The sequence below is a fragment of the Gobius niger genome (genome assembly GCF_951799975.1).
Source record: "Gobius niger genome assembly, chromosome: 9".
NCBI lineage: Eukaryota > Metazoa > Chordata > Actinopteri > Gobiiformes > Gobiidae > Gobius > Gobius niger.
The window spans coordinates 24,270,002-24,292,199 of NC_136860.1; the positions used below are offsets into that span (position 1 = coordinate 24,270,002).

At 38.7% G+C, this 22,198-nt stretch overlaps 1 protein-coding gene across 2 annotated transcripts; it reads right to left on the minus strand.

The window, feature by feature from the left end:
• Nucleotides 1–329: 329 nt before the first annotated feature.
• On the minus strand, nucleotides 330–22,179 carry gdap2 (ganglioside induced differentiation associated protein 2). Of its 2 annotated transcripts, none has more exons than XM_079563099.1 (14): nucleotides 22,006–22,179; nucleotides 21,129–21,332; nucleotides 18,242–18,381; nucleotides 17,867–18,020; nucleotides 17,402–17,490; nucleotides 16,895–16,971; nucleotides 16,453–16,612; nucleotides 13,993–14,149; nucleotides 13,834–13,910; nucleotides 11,991–12,067; nucleotides 11,653–11,792; nucleotides 5,256–5,310; nucleotides 3,340–3,483; nucleotides 330–489 (listed from the first exon to the last, which is right to left on the minus strand). In XM_079563099.1, the coding sequence occupies exons 2-14, from the start codon at nucleotides 21,308–21,310 to the stop codon at nucleotides 448–450; spliced, it is 1,494 nt and encodes a 497-aa protein (XP_079419225.1). In that variant the 5' UTR covers nucleotides 21,311–21,332; nucleotides 22,006–22,179; the 3' UTR covers nucleotides 330–447. The 2 variants fall into 2 exon arrangements, with proteins under 2 accessions (XP_079419225.1, XP_079419226.1); XM_079563100.1 differs by lacking the exon at nucleotides 22,006–22,179 and adding an exon at nucleotides 21,681–21,754.
• Between the last annotated feature and the right edge of the window lie 19 nt (nucleotides 22,180–22,198).

A 22,198-nucleotide genomic window follows, 5' to 3' on the forward strand; every position in this document is an offset into this window, starting at 1 on the left:
AGCCCCACCAAAGGGACCAGCAGCGTTTGAGGCACGGATTCTCATTGTCTGTGATGTTGGAAGTGACTGAGGCAGAGCACACACTTTACTTTCGAAAGCATTTGTGTCCCTTTCCTGCCTCTTGGGTGACGCAGATTGATTCGGACAGCAGCAGAGTTCCCACGTCTATGTCCAGCATATTAAAGCTCTCCGTGAGTTCCATGGAGAATCGTATTGAGCCACCATCAACAGATTTCCATATTTTCATATTTAAATGTGTGAGAAAAAGCACCAGAAACCAGTCAGATCCATAAATATTCTCTAGTGGAAAAGTGATTTCTTTTGCAGCCTCACTTCTGTCCCATGTTCAGCAGCAGCAGCAGCAGCGACATAAAGGGCGCATCCACTCTGGTCCTGAGCCACCAGAGAGTCCCGTGGCTCGGAGTCCAGTCCACAACCACTGCTGTCTCACAGGCCAGAGGACTGTGGTCTGCTGTAGGCCCCGTTCACCTGAGGATAACAGAGGGAGCAGAGTCAAATAAGATACTCATGTGACATAACATTATTAAGAGTCTGTAGTTTAATATTGAGGTGATGGTCAGGACAAAATACTAAGGAGGAATTTGCTTTTCAAGTAATAAATTGAAGAGGTTTTGACCTGGTTTATGGTTGTATTATGTTTGGATAATCATTTCACAAATAGTAAATGAGATGTAAAATCTCCAGCACTAACAATGGATCATACTGTATCAAGTGACATGGAAGAGACAGCGATGAGAGAATAGATTCTAGTCTAGATTTTTAGAACAACTGAATCAGACACAATCTGGGTTGGTAATTCAGTTAGAATTACTCGCGCGCACCTACTCTTACACATGCTACTTTATCCATCTTCTGAAACCTCTCATTCAAAGAATCTTCCAGACAGAATCAAACCTAAATCGATTCCTGTGAGACTCCTACCTCAAAAGACAATAGAGTAGCTGCTGTTTCGTCCAGCAAGAACAGAGACACATTTTTATACATTTGGCCGACAGACACAACTGCAAATCAACAGATCGAGAAGTCAAGAAGCAGCCAATCAACTCGCTGACAACGAAACTGTGCAATTACAACTCCTTTGATATGCAACAAAAGACAAAATTAGAAACAAAACATACAGTAGATTAGGTATAACCCTTTTTTTACTTGCACGAAAATAATATTTCGAAGTAACTGTAGGAACTTACTCTTGAGTAAAATTCTGATTACTTTATCCACTCTTTTAACATTATATTAGACAAAAAACTTATTTTAAAGGCACACTGCGTCATGGATTATATTGTTCCCAGCAATACAAAACATGCTCATAATGAAGAAGAAACAGAAAATGCTAGTTTTAATCAGAAATCAATAATCAAAGAATGGATTTGGATGAAGACCTAACCAAGTTAAATCTCATCTTTGGTCGTCTTTAGTCATCATCTCCACGGAGACGTCCAGCTCAGAGACAAGTTACAGTCAGGTCTTAGGAGAGGCGAGCCGCTCACAAGCACACGTGTTTCTTCATTTATTAGATATTTCTTTTATAGTTTTATAGATATTAGTGAACGTTTGTGTGTGTGTTTTTTTTTAATTTAACCATCAGATATGACTCACTCATTCTGAAACTAATAAGATGCTATGTTTAATTTTCAGTCACTATTTTTCTGCTTCTACTAATCATTAAGTCACTCTTTTGTTTAAGTACTGGCTTCTCGACACACTTCTGATACAAATTTATGAACAACTCTGTCAATTGTTTGTATTTACTGCAAGTGAGAAAGAAAGGGTGTGTGAGGTAAGGATTTCATGCGTGTCCAGTAAGCCTTGTGATATTTTCTCCTTTATTCCCTGGAAATGCAAGGTGACACTGTATGTTGTGGAGCCTGTGCCGGTAATTTGGGGCTTTTGCTGGAGAACTCACACTGCAAGACACTAAAGGCAACTCCCTTTCACATTCTTCCACCAAAGTAAATGCAGAGTTGCTAATAAACGAGGCATCACAACACTGTAAACAACACATAGCTTAATATTGTTGAGGAGTACAGGCCAGTTTCAATGACAGAATCTGCCTTTTAAGTTGTTATAAGGCAGATATTTAGATTTTTTGATGGGACAATATAGCGTTTAAGTAGCCTGGTCAGCAAGACACGAAAGAAAGTGTGGCAGTATGGCTGACCAGGCTACCGCAAAAGAGTGAAGAGCATCGCCTCAATTGGCACAATGTTGCTACGCTAGGTCCTCTGAGCTGAAGTTGTGGGGGCGCTAGTACTTCCTGTTCGTATGAATTTCCACTAAGATTAGCTTAGACCCGTTCGAATCATCGCATTTCCTAAAGATTCTGTGATGGACAGTGAGTTCCTGGTAGATGATCACTTACTGCAGGTGAACGAGTTGCTGTACAGTGTAAAGGATCAATGAGTTTGTCTTGAAGCTAAAGGCTAACATTAATTTCATGCATTATACAATTTGAAATAGTGCCTTTTATTGTTTTTTTTTATAACATGTTAGCCTTTAGCTTCAAGACAAATGATCAATCCTTTATGATCACACGTGTCTCCAATCTGACACCAAGATTTGAACACACAGTAAATGATCATCTACCGGGAACTCACTGCCACATAATCTATAGAAAATATGATTATTGTTTCAGGAAAAGAATACAGACAGGAAGTACTGGCGCTCACAACTTCAGGTCAGAGGAACTAGCATAGCCATAACGTGCAACAAGCCAATTAATGGGATGAAGCCAGAGCACCCAGAGAGACCAAACTGTATGTGGGGGAGGAGGAGTGCGTTTCTGATACTAGGTAGAAACTGATTTGACCCTTATCTAACCAGGAGTCTCACTGAGATTCTGTTTTTCAAAAGAGCACTGGCCTCAGGTTGTTGAAAACTATTTACATGGAGACAGAATATGAAAACTCCACACAGGCATTGCTGTGAGGTGAGAGTAATTCCTACAACTGAAATTCAATGAGATGTTGCCAAATCTTTGTGAACTTGTCGAGCACTGTTTCTTTACTTTCGTCTGTTAGGAGTTGAAACAAAGGCCTCACAGATGTAACAGATGTGATACGGTTTCTCCAGAAAGAAGCACTACTAAAACTACTACTCCGAATTGCTTCTACAAAGAAATGACAACATGCACCGTGTCAACTATACTTTGCTCTGGTGACACAACATCTGAAAACGTCCCCTTTGGTTGTGCAAAAAGTTAGTGCTGACGCTTCCAGGTAATGTGATATTAATACACCACAGCTGTTGAGCAGAAGCAACTATTTCACATACTTTTCATAGTAGAGACACATTTTTGACGGGGATGATGAGAACGCTTACCCTCGCGTCATACTCCAGGACGAACGGCGGGATGTCTATCTGCTCCGGTCTGATGCAGGTGAAGAGCTGCTGGAGGTTGTCAAGGTAACACACCTTCTCCTTGATCCCCGAGACGCTGAAAGTGGTGAAAAACCAAGTGGACACCTGCGCATGGAAACAATAATGTTATAATAGGACACACACGGAAGCAAACAAGCACTACTTTTATGCACTGTATATAAATGATGAAAAAAAAATATTGAGAAATTCTTAAAGGGACTATACAGTTTAAAAATGTTAAAATTATGTATTTTCCTCCCCCTATATGTTCCAGCCATGTCCGAATGTGTAGAATGAGCCCAGACCTGTTCACCACAACTGCCTCTAAAATCCTGCACTGTCACTCAAAAAGTTTTACTTCGGGTACTAAGTGCCGTCATGCGCGAGCTTAATATAGAAGCTGCAGTTACACGTATGACCTGAGATGGCAGTAGTGAGCATAAAATGGCCAACTTGCCCCTTTAATGTCTATAAATTATGAATTTTGTAGTGTTTGAAGGTCTTCTATAATGTTACCTTTTTTTAACCTCTTAACCCCTGCCTGAACCGAGCACATTTTCTCCAGTTTGGCTTTGCCCCGAACACACCCCTCACCCCCACATCCCCCGCACCATGTAAACACAAACACGTGTAGACATAGCAAATGTTTGAAGCAGCAGACGCAGCAACAGTTAGCGGCTAGCAGTTTAGCATTATGACAGAAGTTTCCAAAAAGATTGTGAACTGATCTGACCTGCTCTGATGCAGTTGAAATCCACATGAAATGTCTGTTTGTTTAATAATCCAATATTAAGGGTTGTTGGGAAAAAAACCTTTGCACTGTAAACTTACATCTAAATGGAAGTATTATCTTCTAAATGCCAAAAAAGAGAGACTTTCATGAAAGTTGCAGTTTAGCAAATAAACATAAGTCTCAAAATGTTTACTTTCTCTACATATCTTATTTATGCTTATATTTTGTGTATTTCACACAAGATTATTGAGATTTCCGTATCTCGTTGAATGCAATCACAGCAGCGTGTGGTTTGTGGTGTGGAGGGGAGTGAGGGGAGTGTGGGGCGTGGGTAACGGGGGAAAGCCAGGTGAGGATGGGGGTAGTGGTGTAGCAGAGCAGAGTTCACTACTACACCGACTGACGGAATAAGTTCAAAAAGACATCGCTTAAGGCAGCTTTAAAACAAACAAAGCAAAAATAAACTAACTCATTTTTTTTTTGTTCAAAATATAGGGTGTAGTAAAATTGTTCCAAGCCAAAACAGAAATCAACCAGAATTTGGCTAGTTGTCCTTTGTTGATGTGAAGCCTCAATTATGAGGAGGGTACAGGAACTAAAGTATCGAATATCAAGAAAAGCAACTGCAGTTCTTCAGAGTGTTATGGTCTTATTATTATATTCATCAAGTCCTTAATTGCTCACCATGAACAAATTAGAACAATACAGTCTGTTACTGTGGGAAACAAACTCTGGGAGGTTTCAAGGGCACAAATGGGGAAATGAACAGCCATTAGATTTTGGTTTCAATCCAGATGTTGCTATTTCCACTGAACTCTAGAGCCATGTTCCAAGAATTAAAAGGCTGAAAAGTTCACATTAATATAATTTCTAGATTGTTTTTACCTTCACTCTTGTGTCGCTTTTTTTCTCTTCATTAATGCAACATAGACAAGCAACTTTCCAGATACCAGCCACATGTTCGATACAATTTTATTTGCGCTATGATGTAGTGATTAATGTGTTGTTCTTGGTTAAAAAAAAGTGTAAATATTGAGAAAGAGCTCTAGGGCTTAGCACTCTTTCTCAATATTTACAATAGATGCTACTATTAACATGACACAATATACAGTACATATCATCTAAAAAAAGTAGAAGACTTTACCTTGGAGCGAAATGTTGGGTGCACAAAGTAGAAGGCCTTGAGATTCTTCTTATACCTGTAAAACAAAAGAATGTACAAGACAAAATATTTAAACAGTGTCAATTCAAAAGTGACCACAGCCAAAACAAAAATCTTAAACCTTTAACCAATAGTGTACTGAGTGGGTGTTGAGTAAATATTGCCCATCAAAGTTACAAAACCGAACTGTCAAAGTTCACAATGAGTTGATCTGCTGTGAACTCCTGGGCTCACAGCAGATCAAATATTGTAGTTCCGGTGTGCGAGTGGCTATATTAATTCATTTCACACTGGTCAACGAGAGCTGTTTATCTGGGACACATAGTTTACACTGACAACATCCAAATACCAGACAGTCCACAGTGTTCCCTATCTGCACACAGAGTACACCGGTGCAACAGCAAAGATTGGTTTAGTAATGAACTCAGACCATGACGAGAGGCTGCTGTGGCAACTCTGACCAAAGATTCTCACATTTGATGTAACCCCGATTGAAGACCGCATGGGCGAAACAAATTGACTTCTGGGGAAATTAAAATAACTTATTTTTCAGTCAGTGTGCCTCGGACTCTGCCTCTTCCTACTATTCTCCTTCAGGGCACTATTTTATCATTTATTTTATTTGTTGATCGTCCTGGCAGAGCACCTGTCTGCACCTTTGTCAAGTCTCTCCCATCCTGCTGTATTCTCCATTCTCACATTTGTGTTGGATTAAATGATCTAGACATTCGTCTTGGCGACCCCAATAAATATAAACTGGATAAATTACATTTGGTATACTTGCATAATGCTTAACTTTCCATGTTTCATGATAAAGTGAACTCATGATAAAAACAAAACAAAATTTGCTCTTTAGGCCATTTTTGCATATTTAATACCAAAATACTGCATTTCCTCATAGAGTTCCATTTATGCAAGTGTTAATCAAAAGGCAATCTATCGAAAACCATCAAAACAATTGGAACTCATGAAAATGGTCCCCGACCCACCAGTTGACAACCACAGTTACAGACTATGGGATTCAATTAAATGGACACAACATCCACTTATTTCTAAACCTTCAGCCGTTGGTCTGGCGTATAAGGTTATTTATTTCTTGTAATGTCATTTATTTAGGCAAAATGATCTCGTAAGCTGGCTAACAAATCTGGTGGTGGCAGTTTACAAACAACTGCAATTACATTTTGTTCTTCAAAATCTTTCAGCTTTCTACCCACTGTCTCCAAGTGAAAGTCATCACAAGCTCTCCCTTCAACTAGAACGCTTTGGAAAATCTTTTTGATGATGTTTGCTGTTGGTCTGCTTGGTTAGATGCTCGGAGCCAAACTCCGTCTGTGGTAAATAAACATGTTGAACAACAAGTCAGACCAAGCTACAGCGCTTATGGCACAATCTCCCTCATTACGAGTAAATAGACCAGTACAAAGAGGCTATGTACAAAAGCAAAAAGGCTTTGGTACAATACAAGCTCTGTAAATGTTTTATGAATTGCAAAATACATTTTATAAAGTTGTTACGAAACCTCTGCACATTCAAATTAAAGAATACAGCTCAAGTAAAGTACTCATTCACATACGTAAGATTGTTAAAAAATGACTTACGACAATTTTATGATGATATTAGACGTCGTATGATAAATAAAAATAAACAATGAAAAGTTTCTGAACCTTGCGTAGGTCCCATTCTAGGTGTGACCGAGTCCAGTATATTTTCATGTATTCCTCTGCTGCAGTAATCCATCACTGTCAGTTTGCATTGAGTGCACCCTGTAGCAGTGACTCAGCGTTTTGGGTGTCAAACGGGCCATTCACACATCTGGTGTCACTGGGGTCCTCCTGCCCCGGACGCAACCCTCGCCCCAGGCTGTAGCTCGTCCCGTGAAGCCCCATCAATAAACTATTTGGCCGTGAACAACTAACAGCAGCCACAAATATGCATCATACTTCAAGTTATCTGCTATGGATATGATATGCACAGAAACTACACCTGATGTCCTCCCTGACTCAACCTTCGGACATGTCTCTAAAACCTTTTAAAAGTTATGTCTACACTATACTCCATGATGATATAGGATAGAAAACACAATAACAAGGCAAAAAAGGCTTTTTGTGTGGCAAAACTGAAAAGTCATACTTTCTCTGATATTTTGTGGGGTAGACTAACAAAAGAGCATCTGCCAATTGGAATGATAGAGAATACAGACTTGCACATTTATTAAAGGTCACACACACCACATTCATACATAGGAAGCTGGATTTCTAACCACCAACTGTTAGGGTCGTGAATGATGAATTACTCTCTAAAAGTGAAACCTTTCTGGACAGCACCACTTACACATGCACTGGCAGTTTCACACATTTACACACTATCAGTTGGTAGAAGACATTTTAAGTCTTTAAAAGTCAAACAAATCAAAAAGAGTCATCTTCTTTGAGCTACATTATTCATAGCTCGTCTGACTAAACATCATTTCTGTTATGCAGAGGTCATAGAAAGATGAAACTCACCGGTGTCCTAAAGTGCAGTTGACTGTAGAGGAGTTTCCCATTCACACAAAGCTATTTTGACATTATGAAACAAGATTGAGCTTTTTTTTCCTTCTGACCACAAAGAGACCCCTAATGCACTTGATCCTGATATTCAAAACAGTGATCTCAGCAGCAGGATTTCAGGCTGGTATTCATTTTAAACTTGTCTCTCTCACATATACCGTCCACATTTGTGGGGCGTTTGAAGTTTGTGCTGATGACATCTTTTATAACATGCCCATATGTTGTTTTTCCCATGAGAAAAAAACATGAGTAGTGAGTAGCAGAGTTTGGCTTTTAAAATGGTGAAAGTGGAATGATATAAAAGTCATGTTCTGAGTTTCACACAAGGAGCACAGTTGAAGTTTCGCAGGTTGGTTTTCACTTCTGCTTTAGTCTGACTAATGCAACCCTACTAGATATTATACTAGATTACATATTCTTCCAAGCTCATTTGGACTCCATTTACTCTGCTCAGACTAGAGGTTGCCCCAGCGGCACTGAAGATGGGTCAATTCAGAGAACGAATTTCCCTATGGGGATTAATAAAGCATAAATAACTAAATCGTGAGTTAATCTGACACAGTTAACAGTGCATATTTCAAACAGGGTTGCACATTGTGAAAAACTGCAATATCGTCTTGCACATTGCCATAAAATTAAATTCATTAAGGAACAGGCCACAGTTTTTCCATACTAAGATATGTCTGATCTGAGCTTAGATGAGTCAATGCATAACTGTCTGGTCTTTGTGTGTGCGCTCAGTCAGGCAAAAAGACCAAAGATGTTGTGAGCCTGTCCTCCTCTCCTCTATGGGGCCAAACGGGGGGGAAATTAGAAGCGACCAAGCTCTTTCACGTTTTCCCTATTTATATAGTTACGGGAGTAGTTACACGATCCAAGAATAGTTATACAAAATTAAACATGTAGATTTTTCTGTGGACTAATATCTTCAGAAGATATCAGTGCACAGACATCGAAGTGCTCCTAAGGTGTTATTATGGCTTTTAATACAGTACCCCTGTTTATCTGCTTAGAAAATCATGTTTAATTTTGTGTAACTATACTTGGATCGTGTAACTACTCATGTACCCGTATTTAAATAGGGAAAACGTGGAAGAGCTGGGTCGCTTCTAACTTCACTCCTGTTTGGGTCCATAGGAATATGCTGGGAGAGGCTAAAGGCTAACAACATCTTTGAGTGTGTGCTCAGTCACGCAAAAAGACCAAAGATCAGACAGTTATGCATCAACTCGTCTAAGAACATATCCCAGTATAGAAAAACGGTGGTTGCTTTAAATCTAAAGAAGATGCACGGAACTTTTTTCTCATCAAATCTTGTCAAAACAAAATACTGAAGGAGAACCTAAACATTACTAAAATGGGTCCAAATCAGAAAACTAAAACTGAACTTTTCATATTTTTAAGTTACCATGTGTTTTGTGTGTACTGCTTTGGCTGTGTTGGCAAAAAAATGTAAATCTAAGTCAGATGGAGAACGGACCTCATTTTAAACATGAAGAATTTAACATCTGAGAAAATGCATGAATGTGAGCAAACAAAAGAATCACGTGTATTTGAGAACATGTTTGCAATGGTCAGGTTTTGCACATAATCAGACCCCTTGATGGGATATTTTCTTGTTTGCACAGGACATTTCCCTACATTACTGCAGCCCGTAATTGCATCTATTTAAAGTTAAAGTTCACGCTGATTGTGAACAAACTCGGAAAGGTCAAACAAGAGTCAACTCTGGGCCAAACAATTCGACTTCAGCGGACTCGGCTTCGAAACACGCATGGGAAATTATTAAGTTAATAGTTTTTTTGCTATAACAATACAAAGCGCCAGGAAGCTGTCACGAGCCATAACACATCTGGAGGTATTTCTCTGTATGTATTATTTCTATCATCTATGTTAAAACAAAACAGATCACCATCTTGTTGTTGTACATTTGATTTGCAGCTCTGGACGCTAAAGACCGGACGTGCAGCGAGCCAGGCCAACCGAGTTAGCCAAATGGCATTAATACTTCTGAAAACTATGTTCACGTCGCGCCGCGGGTTACTTACGGTGCCCTGCAGTGGAAATTATAACTTGTTTCAGAGTTCATAAGTCTGTGTGTGTTAGATGAACTGAGGCCGATCGGAAAAAGCATGAAGCTATGTGGTTCTGTTTGAAGCTGATTGAACAAGCTTTGATCTGACATGATAAAGAGCTTTGCTGGGTTTCTGCATCGTGTCTTAAACAGTATTTTGACATGTGTGACTTCATACAATGGCAGGTGTAAGGCTTGACTCTTGTTTCCTTGTACAAACAGGGTGATGTAAATGTTTGAGCAAAATCTCAAGAAAAAACGTCAATAAAACACAAATACCCAGGATTATGCTACTGAAAAGTACTAGCAAGAAGTACAATTGTTTGTTTATGTGGTTGTAACAGTGCATAGTAATGAACACACACTAAAAGTTCTAAATCTCTATGATAATATGATACTGTATGCGCGAAAGGTTTCAATCAAATACAAGCTATATTTTAGTTGCTTGAATACTATGGTCAATGCATTTTATCACTTGTAGGCTATGCTGCTGTAGGCTAATAATAGTTAAATCACTTTGTTGGAATTTAATCGCAAAATTCCCATTATCACGTTAAAGCAGAACTAAGTAATTTATGCCCCTAGAGGCCATCAGCCCCACTGCAGGTGTCATAGCATGTTGCATTTTTTTTTAACTCATTGTCCGTGAGAGTAAATACTACACTGACAGAAAAGACAAAGACAGAGAGGGATATTGTACATTGTGCCACAACCCAATTACACAATGGAGATCATTTTTGTCACTCAAACTTGGCTGTAAATACTACTAAAGTGGCACGAGCCCACAGTTAACTTTGCCAGTCAGCGTCTTCTTCGTGATTTCATTAGTCTGTATTGAGCCTCCGGGTTCGGAGCGGGGAAAGTTGCAATTGCAATTTTCTGGCCAGAGACACCAAGGGGAGATGAAAGACCCCCCAATCATCCCATCAACATTTATTCATTTCCCCCAGAGGAACTATGGAAAGGATTTCATCATCATAATCATCATCATGAAACTTTATTTATAAAGCGCTTTTCCTTCCTCACGAAGTGCTTAACAGATTACAACATTTAAAACAATATGCCTGGCACACCCTGAATATATACGGATTAAAGGTAAACAAACTACTTAGTACTGCTTTAAGTTGTATTTGCAGTGTCCTGTGGCTGTAGTAATTCCTGTTGCCCCAACTGAAAGGCTGTCAAGGTGCAATATTTGTGTCATGTTCCATTCAGAAAAAGGATTATTGCCATTGGGTAATTTCCATCCGTGCCGCACATACAGGAGGTCTTGCCCAAGAACACAAGAGCAGCCAGCACTCTTCAAAGCTCGGATTGAACTGCTGACCTTTGGATTAGCGACTCTAACACTGTGCCACTGCCATCCCCTTAAAGGTCAAACAACGTTTTTCCCATGTGCCTCCAAGTGCAATACTCACTGTATAAAATATTTAAAGATAATAGTAAACCAAGTTACCGATCAATACCACTGGTTAGAGCTCAAGTAACACGTTCATCCACAAAAACCTACCCAATGAAAACAATCAAACATCCTTGTAATTTAATATTTCTTATGACCGTACCAATTTTATTCATGTCACTCATCCTTGATCAAATCCACAAAGTTTAGTCTGACTGGTATCACCTCTAAAGGACAGTAACAGAGAGAGAGTAAAGCCATTTTTGTGAACGTGCTCTTTCACCGGTCGGTCAGTTTAATCAATCAACTTAACAAGTGGAGACTTTCACAGAAGAAGTAAACATGTCCACTCACTTTGCATCCACAATGTCGTAAAGGTTCTTGAGGAAGTCGGAGTCCAGGTGGTTGTGCTCGGCGGTCAGTGTGTGGAAGTAAACCATGACATACTCCTTAGCCGTGATGTGGTCCATTACATGGATGAAGTACAGTAAGGCCTATCACAGACGCACAGCGAGAACATAAACAGTCATCAAGACCTCCTCAGAACATTGAGCACTGACAGGCGACATTTGCTTAACATCACAGAAGCAGCATAGCTTAGACCTGGCAATACTCACGTTTCATGATATATTAAAACTATGACTCAAAATATGTGTGTATTAATATGCTCAGAGAGAGGGAAAAGAGGTTACTTTTTCGATGTCTATGAGCGTCACAGGGATGTTTCGTCCGACCACAACCATGACCGTCCTGCCACACATATCCACACCTGGAACATGTGTCAAAGGATACGGGTCAAAATCAGACAGATAAGATGGATTAAGTTGGTTACTAATTGTGCAATCAGATATGAATAGTTCTGGACAAAAGGCACAACATAAAATGAATCTTAAAAATACATTACAAAACTTCACACAATACTGTGAATACAGTAATAAAAGTGAATACACAGTATTCACGCAATACTAAAATAAATGCTATGTTTTTGTTGGAAAAACTGCAACCAACTGCAGACATTATTACTACTTTTCATACTTTTCAACTTTTTTACAACCGGTACTAACTTTTTGAAGATCCTTGTGACATGGCCATGCACCTAATGTCAGCTTCAACTTTTTATTTCAACTTTGGCAGTAGGATATTTGCATTAACGAAAGAACAAATTAAAAATGTACAATTCACAACAGATGTTCAAGCTATTTGACTCACAAGCCACTTTTAGAGACATGTACAGAGATCTACCCATACATTTCTAATATAGGCACAAGTGGTAATAGGTAAAATTAAGGTTTTTGTTATTGACTTGCAGTTATATTGATAGAAACATACAAAATCAGTTACTCCCTGTCCTGTGAATGTTTACATGTTATGGCCATTAAAAAGTATAACATGTAATTGTTTGGGTGGTATTAGTTTAAGCAGACAGTTTTCTCATTCTTATGATTTTGATCCATCCATCCATCCATCCATCCATCCATCCATCCATCCATCCATCCATCCATCCATCCATCCATCCATCCATCCATCCATCCATCCATCCATCCATCCATCCATCCATCCATCCATCCATCCATCCATCCATCCATCCATCCATCCATCCATCCATCCATCCATCCATCCATCCATCCATCCATCCATCCATCCATCCACCCACCCACCCATCCATCCATCCATCCATAAAATATAGTAGTCTACTTGGGTGGGCAGGATCCTGCTAACTACTGGCTGATCACAATCTACTGGTTGAGCGCGTCTGATTTAAAAGGAAATGAAAGAAATGTACGTCTTTGTACAAAACAGCTGACATAGTCAGTAAAGCCTCTTAGGTCTCATCAATTACTGCTTGTGTTATCTTTTGAACTGAACCCTGTAGTTGTAAAATGTCCCAGGACAAAACTTGGTGCTTTTCTTTCCTCCTAAATCAAAACCTTCCCCCACTTCCAAGTGGTGGAGCCACATCTCCAGAGCCAGCCATGATCTTTATTTTCTGTTTGTTTTGTGTGGGACATGTGAGATATTTCTGAGGCCTGGGCTTTGTTTTAATGCTACCCTCGGTGTCCAACTCAGTGGTTTTGGATCCTGGATTTGTCCTCTCTGCCTAAAAGAAGCCCAGTCTGTCAGTGCTGCAGCAGGAATAGACACAGGCTGAGATAACAGAGAGCATCACTTTCATCATTCATTAGTGGCAACCGCAGACAATGGCGTTTGTGTTTTAACTAAAAAAAATGCAGACATATGTGGGGTAAACTAAATTACGGCGTTCAAATGTGGGTAATTTTGGCTTAGATCTACATTAACGTCATACTTTTAGTCCTTTAATATCCCTTAAGATGAGTTCAAGCCTGTCTACAAAATGTGCAACTGTAAATTCATGATATTTGATCTTTAAAATTTATGATATTTGATTTTGTGTGACCAAAGGCAAAATGCATTTGACAGCACCCCCATCTACAGGCGAAAATCATGAATTACATAAATAATAATGCATTTTGTGACCATGTCTGTGAGAATGGCATGATTTCTTTTTACTTGTACCTGTCTGATATAAGGCTTTTAGTGCAGCAATATCTGATAGATCTTCTGCTCGGGCTCGACACAACCAGCGATTGTAACTGAAAAGAAAAAACACATAAGAAATTTAACTATTTAACTAAAATGCCACTGATAAAATGTAATTGCTGATGTGCCCCTTACTTCCTCAGGTGCTGTTTCTGTGTGGCGGCCTCAGACATCTGGCCCTGGAGGATGAGTTTTCTCTGTTTGTCCACGTCGCCCTCCATACGAGCGAAGGCGTGGTGTCCCACCTGCCCCAGATCTATCTCCAGACTTTCCTCACCAGAGTCCGACTCATCTGCACACACCAGAAAATATATGTTTGGATTAATTTAGACATGAAACCGCTGTCAACATTAGATCGCATATGAATAACAATACAGTATTTAGATGGCCTGCAAAGCAAAAATCATTTCGGAACATATTTGCAGATGTTTGGTTGTTTTCAGAACAAAGGACAACACATACTAATCCCGATCAAAAGTTTAACACCAATTGAAAAATGGCGAAAAGCCACTGGAGCCCGCGGCCAAATCAAATCGTCAAAATGACCCAAAAGCCACTGAAGAGTGTTTTTTGTAAAAAGAGGCAGAAAAAATCTGAATGTATGGTTATTTTAAGGCTCTTTTTTGGAGTGTACATTTTTTGACATTAGGGTCTTGAAAGGATGCAAAATTAAGGGCCACACAAGGTTTCAATTGGTCTTTAACTTTTGATTTGAAGGTCCCGCACACCAGAGGGTTCCAGAAGTAAAAATCTCAATTGGTAAGAGTTAAAAGACCCGACAGAAGCAAATCAGCTCTGACCTGACAGAAAATATGAAATACTTGAACATACAGACTTTGAGTTTATAAGTTGTTGTTGTTTTTTTTAGAAATCTTTTTTTAGTCATCATTCTTTTAAACTACTAAGATTATTTCTGTTTTTCAAAATGTATATGGTATTTTTACTTCGGGAACTGTCCTGTAGGCAAGTCTGCATTGTAATCTATTCTAATGATGATTTCTATTTGATTGCGCATCATTTATGCAGCCCTAGAAGAAACACTTTTTTTTCCAAGTCTCAGCTCCACATGTTGCATTTTAAATAAACAAGAAATAAAGAGGCTTTAGATAAAAATGTGTTCGCAAATAAAGACATTGTTGATCAAAGGCAGGGCCTGGTTCCTTTATCTCCACATGCATCACAGAAGGCTTGTGCAGGGTTTTAATCTGCATCCAAACAGCCTGTGTGTGTATGGAGGGTTGGAGGGTGTTGTCATTGTGTTTCTTTTGCAGAGTTTGTTTAGTTTGGCTTAACACCATGAAGCCACATCTCACACGTTTGAAGCCTCAGGCCAACAGAAAGGTCACTGAGGCCAACACGCTCTGAGCAAAAAAGTCTGATTCTGCTTGAACTTGCTTTTTTTTCCTTGGCAATTATATAAAAAAAAAAAAATCGAAATAAATTAAAATAGATACATACTGCGGAGATGGGTTATTTTAACATTTATTTGGACATTGTTTCCTTGAAATTGTGCATTTTCACCATGAACTGAAGATGTGATTAGTATGGCTTGTGAATGTGCACTAAATGGCACACCCTCGCTTACAATGAATGAAATGAATGTTCTTACAAAACCACCTGTGTAAATGCCAAATTAAACCAGAAGGTTTTATAAAACCAGTCTGCCTTGTTGCCATTTCGAGTTTGATAATAACCGGAAAGCAAATCTCCGGGAACATAATCATTAAGATTTGTAACTGGGTCAGTTAAAAGCAACAGCTTGAATTTCATGTTATCTTGTGGTAACACGATGAAAGCTGTTTCCCTCTACGTTTACTTTGGCAGAAACGATTCAAATTAGTCAAATGATCCTCACAAATGATGTCGAAAGAGATTACTGAAAGTTACAAATGGATTTGTAAATCACCTTGCCATAGGTCAACGGTTAGAGCAATATTTGAGGAATTTAGCCACATCAAGATATTAAAAGCTGTGTATGCAAATGTCAAAACCACAGTCCAAACTTTCTAGTTGGATTGAATGATCAGCACAAATTATTTCTGTATATTTTCTTATTTATGCATAATATTTTTGTTATCCACAAACGCTATATTAGGTTATATTATGCATGTATGCACAACACGTGCATTGTAAGTGCTTATAACTTACTTTTATCCAAACTGAATTTGGGTTGACGGCGTACTTACATACAATCATTATAACAAGTTTGTGAATTTGGTCTCAGAGCTTTAACTACTGGGGGCCTGCATTAGCAATAACTTGGACTTGACTGGTGCTTGGATTTTGGTACTAGAAGGAATTTAGATCAGAGAGACCTTTTAAGTTATGCCTGCTGGTTTGCATCAAAAGATCTGGCAACAAAACGTCCGGGTCACTCTCCTTAATCAACTTTTAAATCATATGCTTTTGTAATTGTGACAAAATCAACACTGTAAATGTAACGAGCCAAGTTTAGGTTTAATATAAGCATGTTTTTTTAAAAGTTAGATCTAGGGACATACTGTAGATGGGTAATTGTTATTTATAATAATGAAAAAACAACAATAATCCTACTCTTCCTTTAACTTTATTATCACTGATTTAGTTGCAGTGTACCTTCTAAAGTGCCTGGTTTCTCTGTGATCCGGATCTGTCTCTCTGGTACGACTGGTTCTCCCTCTGAGTTTCCGATGTCGGCGGGAATTAAGGGCAGAAAGACCCTCTCCTCCTCTTCAGAGCGAGGGTAGTACATGGGCAGCAGCTTTCTGAACACAGCCTACAAAAACACACAGTTCAAAATGTGGTGAGAATTTGCGCGTTTCATGTGCGCTGCAAGAAAAACAAATAATTTCATCTGATGTTTCACAGAGCATTGCCTGTAGAAATACTCCATAATCCAAAAATGAGATTAAAAACACTGGAAATTTAAATTGAAATGTTCCACTTAAACTATTTGCTTAACTGGAAGAAAAATCTGGACACAAAACAAGTATTTGAGATGGATGATGAGAGAATTAAGGTCAAAGTGAAAATTCAAACAAATAAAAGTTTTACAAACCTCCTCGGTTTCTGAAACCGCGAACACCACAGCTTCAATACTGTTTCCATGATTCTCCAGAAACCTCCGAACTGTTCCTAAACACAAAGGGTAGGACAAGAAATCTTTATTTGTGCAGCACTTTTCCACTTTTTCATCTCCACTATAACTGAGACCATTGTTTTATCTTCACAAAGTTAAAAGATGACATGAGTTTCTCGATTAACAACAAACCAAATCCATTTAAAAAGTAATGATCTTAACATCATACTGACAAGGAATTCATCCTGACTGTCATGACAAAGAATAATTACTTAATCTAATCACACAATCACACAATCAACAAGGAACCAGCACTGAGCAAGTTAGTTTCACGAAACATGCTGGTATTCATCAAATAAATATAAAGGAAACTGAAGACCTAATAGTCAGTGTGATAACATCTGTTAATAAAGTGCATGTATTACAGTTTAATCAGCTCACATGTTTGAGGTCAGCTTTAATGGGTTTTTGAATGTGACCACTTACTCAGAGCTATGTGCGTGGCATCCTCCAGAGGGTACCCTCTTCTGGTCGTACTGACCACACAAAAGCCCACAGATGCCATTGACTGCTCACTGCGCACACAAAACAAGACCTTTATAATCACACATTCAGAGTATTTTCAGTTATGAAATAATAAAACACAGATTTCTTGCAAATAAAACACATTTTGTCAAGTGGCGTTTTTGTTAACTTCAAATAGATTTATTGTCCCTTTCATAAAACAATGTTTCAAAGGTCATTTATAAACCAGAGATTGGTCTGAAATGAACATGTTTATTTATTACAATTTCAAGAAGAAAGCCACCTGAGTTTATTTAACATCTGTCAGTGAGACATTGTTGATCAAAGTCAAAGTGTCAGAATGGAAAAATCCAAATCTAAAACTGCTGTTCCCAGACCATTTATCTTCTATATACTATGCCTTTTTGGAATTGAGCTGGTTCTTACGCAGCCAGCTGCATGATGTTCCTGTAGCAGCTGTAGAGCGAACTCTCTGCTGCGGTCCTGTACTTGGCCTTGAACTTTGGCCCAACTGTGTGAACGATGAACCGCGCCGCCAGATTAAAGCCTTTGGTCAGTTTGGCTTCTCCCGTTCGGCATCCTACAGGCACAGAGAAAAAACATTTTGGATGAAGAAGATGTATAATGGTAGGGTCATTAATTACTGTATTGCTCAACTATGGGAACATGCAGTGAGCCATTAAATACTTTATGTACTTTATGTTTTTCTGTAGTAATAGATATTCATTTATAAAAGCAGAACACGTCAAATTCCTGACTCAACCTTTCCCCCCTGAGATAACAGAGCACATCTCTCTTTACCCTTGAGTTTGAAGAGTTCCTCCCTGAGCTCGGGTCCGGCCAGGCAGTGGATACTGTCAGACACTGGGTTTTTGTCGTTTAGAGACTCGTTGCTTGTGTTCACGATGGCGGTGCAGTTTAACAAGGCCACATCTCCAACACTGACGAGACAAACAAGAAGTTTGTTATTTCATACAAACATATTGACAAATACTTTAATTAATTGGTATGATTATTAAGTCGTAGATGATCATTTTGTATAACTGGGCACCAATGAACACAACATATTACTATGATAAATAAATGGAGAGCTATGTGACTGCTGCACCTTTAGACACAATCAAAGGCAAAGTGCAAATTTATTAGTTGAAATTAGCAAATTGCAAACAAAAATTGTGAGAAAAGAACAACATCCTTTGCAAAAAACCCTTTTTTTTAATGTTATATTTAGACATTGTGATTCATAGGAGTTCCTATTCCTCAAATGTTAGTGCTTCTGGACATGCTTAAATCTGAATCTTGATCTTAAAGCAGAACTAAGAAACTCATGCCTCTAGTGGCCATAAGCACCACTGCAAGTGTAGTAGCATATTGTTGTTGTTTTTTTACTCATCAATTGTCCGTAAGAGTAAATACTACACTGGCAGAAAAGACAAAAGAGGAGAGTTTACTGTTTAAGTGGTGCTAGCCCGCAGTTAGCTTTGACCATTAGCCTGTTAGCCTCTTCTTTGTGATTCCATAAGTGTGTATTACGTCGCTAATCTGGTGCAGGGAAAGTTGCAAGGGGTGATCTTCTGGACAGAGACACCAGGGGAGATGAGAGACACCAGGGGAGATGAAAGACCCCCAATCATCACATTAAAGGGACTACACGGAGTTTAAAAATGTCAGAATTGTGTATTTTCCTCCCCCGACATGTTCCAATAATGTCCTAAGGTGTAGAATGAGCTCAAACCGATTCACCACAACTGCCTCTAAAATCCTGCACTGGCACTCAAAAAGGTGTTAATTCGGGTCCAAATTGTCGTCATGCATGAGCTTAATATAGAAGGTGCAGTTACACATATGACCTGAGGTGGCAGTAGTGAGCATAAAATGGCTAACTTGCCTTTAGCTCCTTTAACACCAGCGGGACGACGAAAAGAATTTATTAAGGTAAAGTTACTTAGTTCTTCTTTAAATGATCAATAGCAAACTAATTATTGTCAGAAAAATCTCAATTACATATATTTATCAAAACATTGTGCAGTTCTACTTAAGTGAACTGCATGTGTTATGAATCAGCCTGATAAGAGACATGTGTCTGTCTTGTCTAGACATGCCAGTGGCCCGAATCATTGTTGGTGAAGTGCAAAAGTCAGTGAGGCCTTTGTCTCCAAAACTAGAAGATAGCCATATATTAATAGACAGCACTTTCTGTATTACTTTAGACGCTTACAAGGCAATTCTACACCAACAGGAATACATCTAAAACCTTGTATGAACTCATTTAACCTCTGCAGGAAGAGACCACACGCATCAGTAAATCAGAGCATGCCTAAACGTCATCTACGTATCATTAGCCCAAATTACTGATTCACTGAAGTCGTTTCATCGCTCCCAGCCTGTTCTGCGTATTTGGAAAGAACAATGAGGAACTGCTCGAGCATGTGTTGAAAGTATTTGGTCACAAGACAGATCCTGCCTCCAGAGCTGAAATATGCTTTTACTTCACCCTTAGTGCCAGAGAGGCCAAAGCTATAGCACTGCAACTCAAAACAACATTCTGCGAAGCACCTCTGAGAAATATCCTTTAAATCAGCTTCAGTTTGGAGAGATGAGAAATAAACCATAAACATAAGTCATTTCTTCAGAAACGTGGATTCTCAGATTCATTATTTCCAAGAAAGGTCTTTATAGCAATGGTCCACTGATATTCAATAGTTTTACATGTACTGGCTGTAAGCTGTGCTGATAAGGAAATGATGTCATGAGCCAAAGCAACCAAACAGGCAGTTTTATGCTTTGGCAATAAAAAATGCAAAAAAAAGTCCAATAGGGCAGCACGATATATGGAAAAAAATATTGTGTTCGTGACATTCGCAAATAAACCTCCATACGTATAAGAATCACATGCCTTTCTGAACATGTTTTCATTAGTATTTGCATTTCTTTAGTACACAATAAATCCTTTTGGAGACATGTTGAGATTTTATTTAGTTAATGACATCATATTACCTAAATAACAGTATTTGTAATTTTAACAGAGATTCTTATAGTTGTGATTTAACTTCAATTCCCCTCTGGGCCAAGACTCCACTGAAAAAGAGATTCTTGTTCTCAGTGGGACTTTCCTGATTAAATAAAGGTGCAAAAAATAAAATAAAATACCTCCCCCGACTTATTAAAAACACGTTTTCAAAGGCATGGTATGTAGCATGTGCACTTACGTACTACCTACGTATATTTAGGATAACTGTGTACGTGTTATTTTAGTAGGATCCAGTGCTCGAGAACTGGCAGTGGGTGGGCTTCACAACCAAAACAAACAATATGTGTGTATGTTATATTTTAGAGTTATGGTGGCTTGTAGTGGTTACAGAACTTTAAAACCAGCTCAGCGACCTTTGGACTAAGCCAAGGTTTTTTAGTAATCAAACATGTTCAATTGTTCATTGAAAAGAGATTTTTTTGGAGAGTCAAAAAGTAGCAATTTCACACAGTAGGTACCACTGTGTGAGGGTCCAGCAGCAGTATTGAGGAATGTGAGCTTGCAATGTGAATAAAACAAAAGGATATTTACAAAGATCTTCTACAGCTGCAGGTCATGTGCTCTCGTCTAAAAGAGGATTTTCTGAGTGGCCTGGACTCTGAACATGAGGTTAGTATATACTATAGCATGATGTTATCACAGCTGATGCAAACTTACTGGAGGATAATCTTGCGATTGATTTCGGGCATGAAGGGGAAAGGTGAGGGGAAGGCCAGCTGACTGTCCAGACTGTCATTATGGTCTTGTAGGAACTCCTGGTCAATCTCGTCGGTCTGCTGCTGCCACGTGGGGAGAGTCTGAATGTCCACAAACTGGGACCGGGCTCCTAAGGGGTCCATCCCAGCGAGCCTCACACCAACTCTACAGCAAAAGATGACAGTATTTTAAATCATCTGTGAGTTTACAAGGTCATTATCAGTATGATGTTGTTTGAGAATCAGAACAATCAATAAAAAAGCAGAACAAGAGAAGCACAACAGCAAGATCAAATGGCCATTACAGAGAAGGGCTTGTACTGAAGAGGCGGATGCAGTGACACAGTGTATGATTGCACACAGATAATGATTTGTTAAAACATATAGATTCATTCAATTTGACATTTTATTTTTATGTGCTGAGTTTTTAAATTCAGTAAATGCTGTCACAAATAGCGACCACAGGCACCGCAAACTGGCCAATGAAAAAGAGGTAATGACAATTTATACAAACCAATTTGGCCTTTAGTACAGCATGTACAGCCAGTGCTTAGGATCCATGAATTGTCACACTGCATTGTGAAGCAAAGCTTTGTGTCAAACTAAATTTCTTTCTTTTTAATTTTTTGTTTAATAAAGAGCTATTGTATTAGTAATTTAAAATGATGCTAGGATCAGTTCCTTATCAATAAGCTTTCTTAACAAAATAAAAAGACGAAATAGCAACAGTGGGTAACAAAACATTGGTATGCAATAGTTGACAGGATATAAACATTATCAATATAAACATGACAAATCTGGCAAAGCACAAACAAAATCTGTAGTTGTACAGTACTTACCAATCAGATGATCTCGTAAAAAATGACCAATAAAATTAAGAATTATTTTCACGACCGACTTCTGATCAATGAGGTCGTTTTAATCCATCTTGCTCTCAAACTAAATTGTAAAATCATGGCTCAAATGAAACAAATTATAAATTGAACGCTGCTGCATTGGCAAGAAAGACAAATTAGCCGTCATGCTAGTAGT

Coding starts and splice junctions, on each gene's coding strand:
- gdap2 (XM_079563099.1), bottom strand. CDS start 21,310: ATGGACCCCTTAGGAGCCCGGTCCCAGTTTGTGGACATTCAGACTCTC. Junction 16,972..17,401: donor TGCCACGCACATAGCTCTGA/GTAAGTGGTCAC, acceptor CTTTGTGTTTAG/GAACAGTTCGGAGGTTTCTG. Junction 16,613..16,894: donor CGGTTTCAGAAACCGAGGAG/GTTTGTAAAACT, acceptor GTGTTTTTGTAG/GCTGTGTTCAGAAAGCTGCT.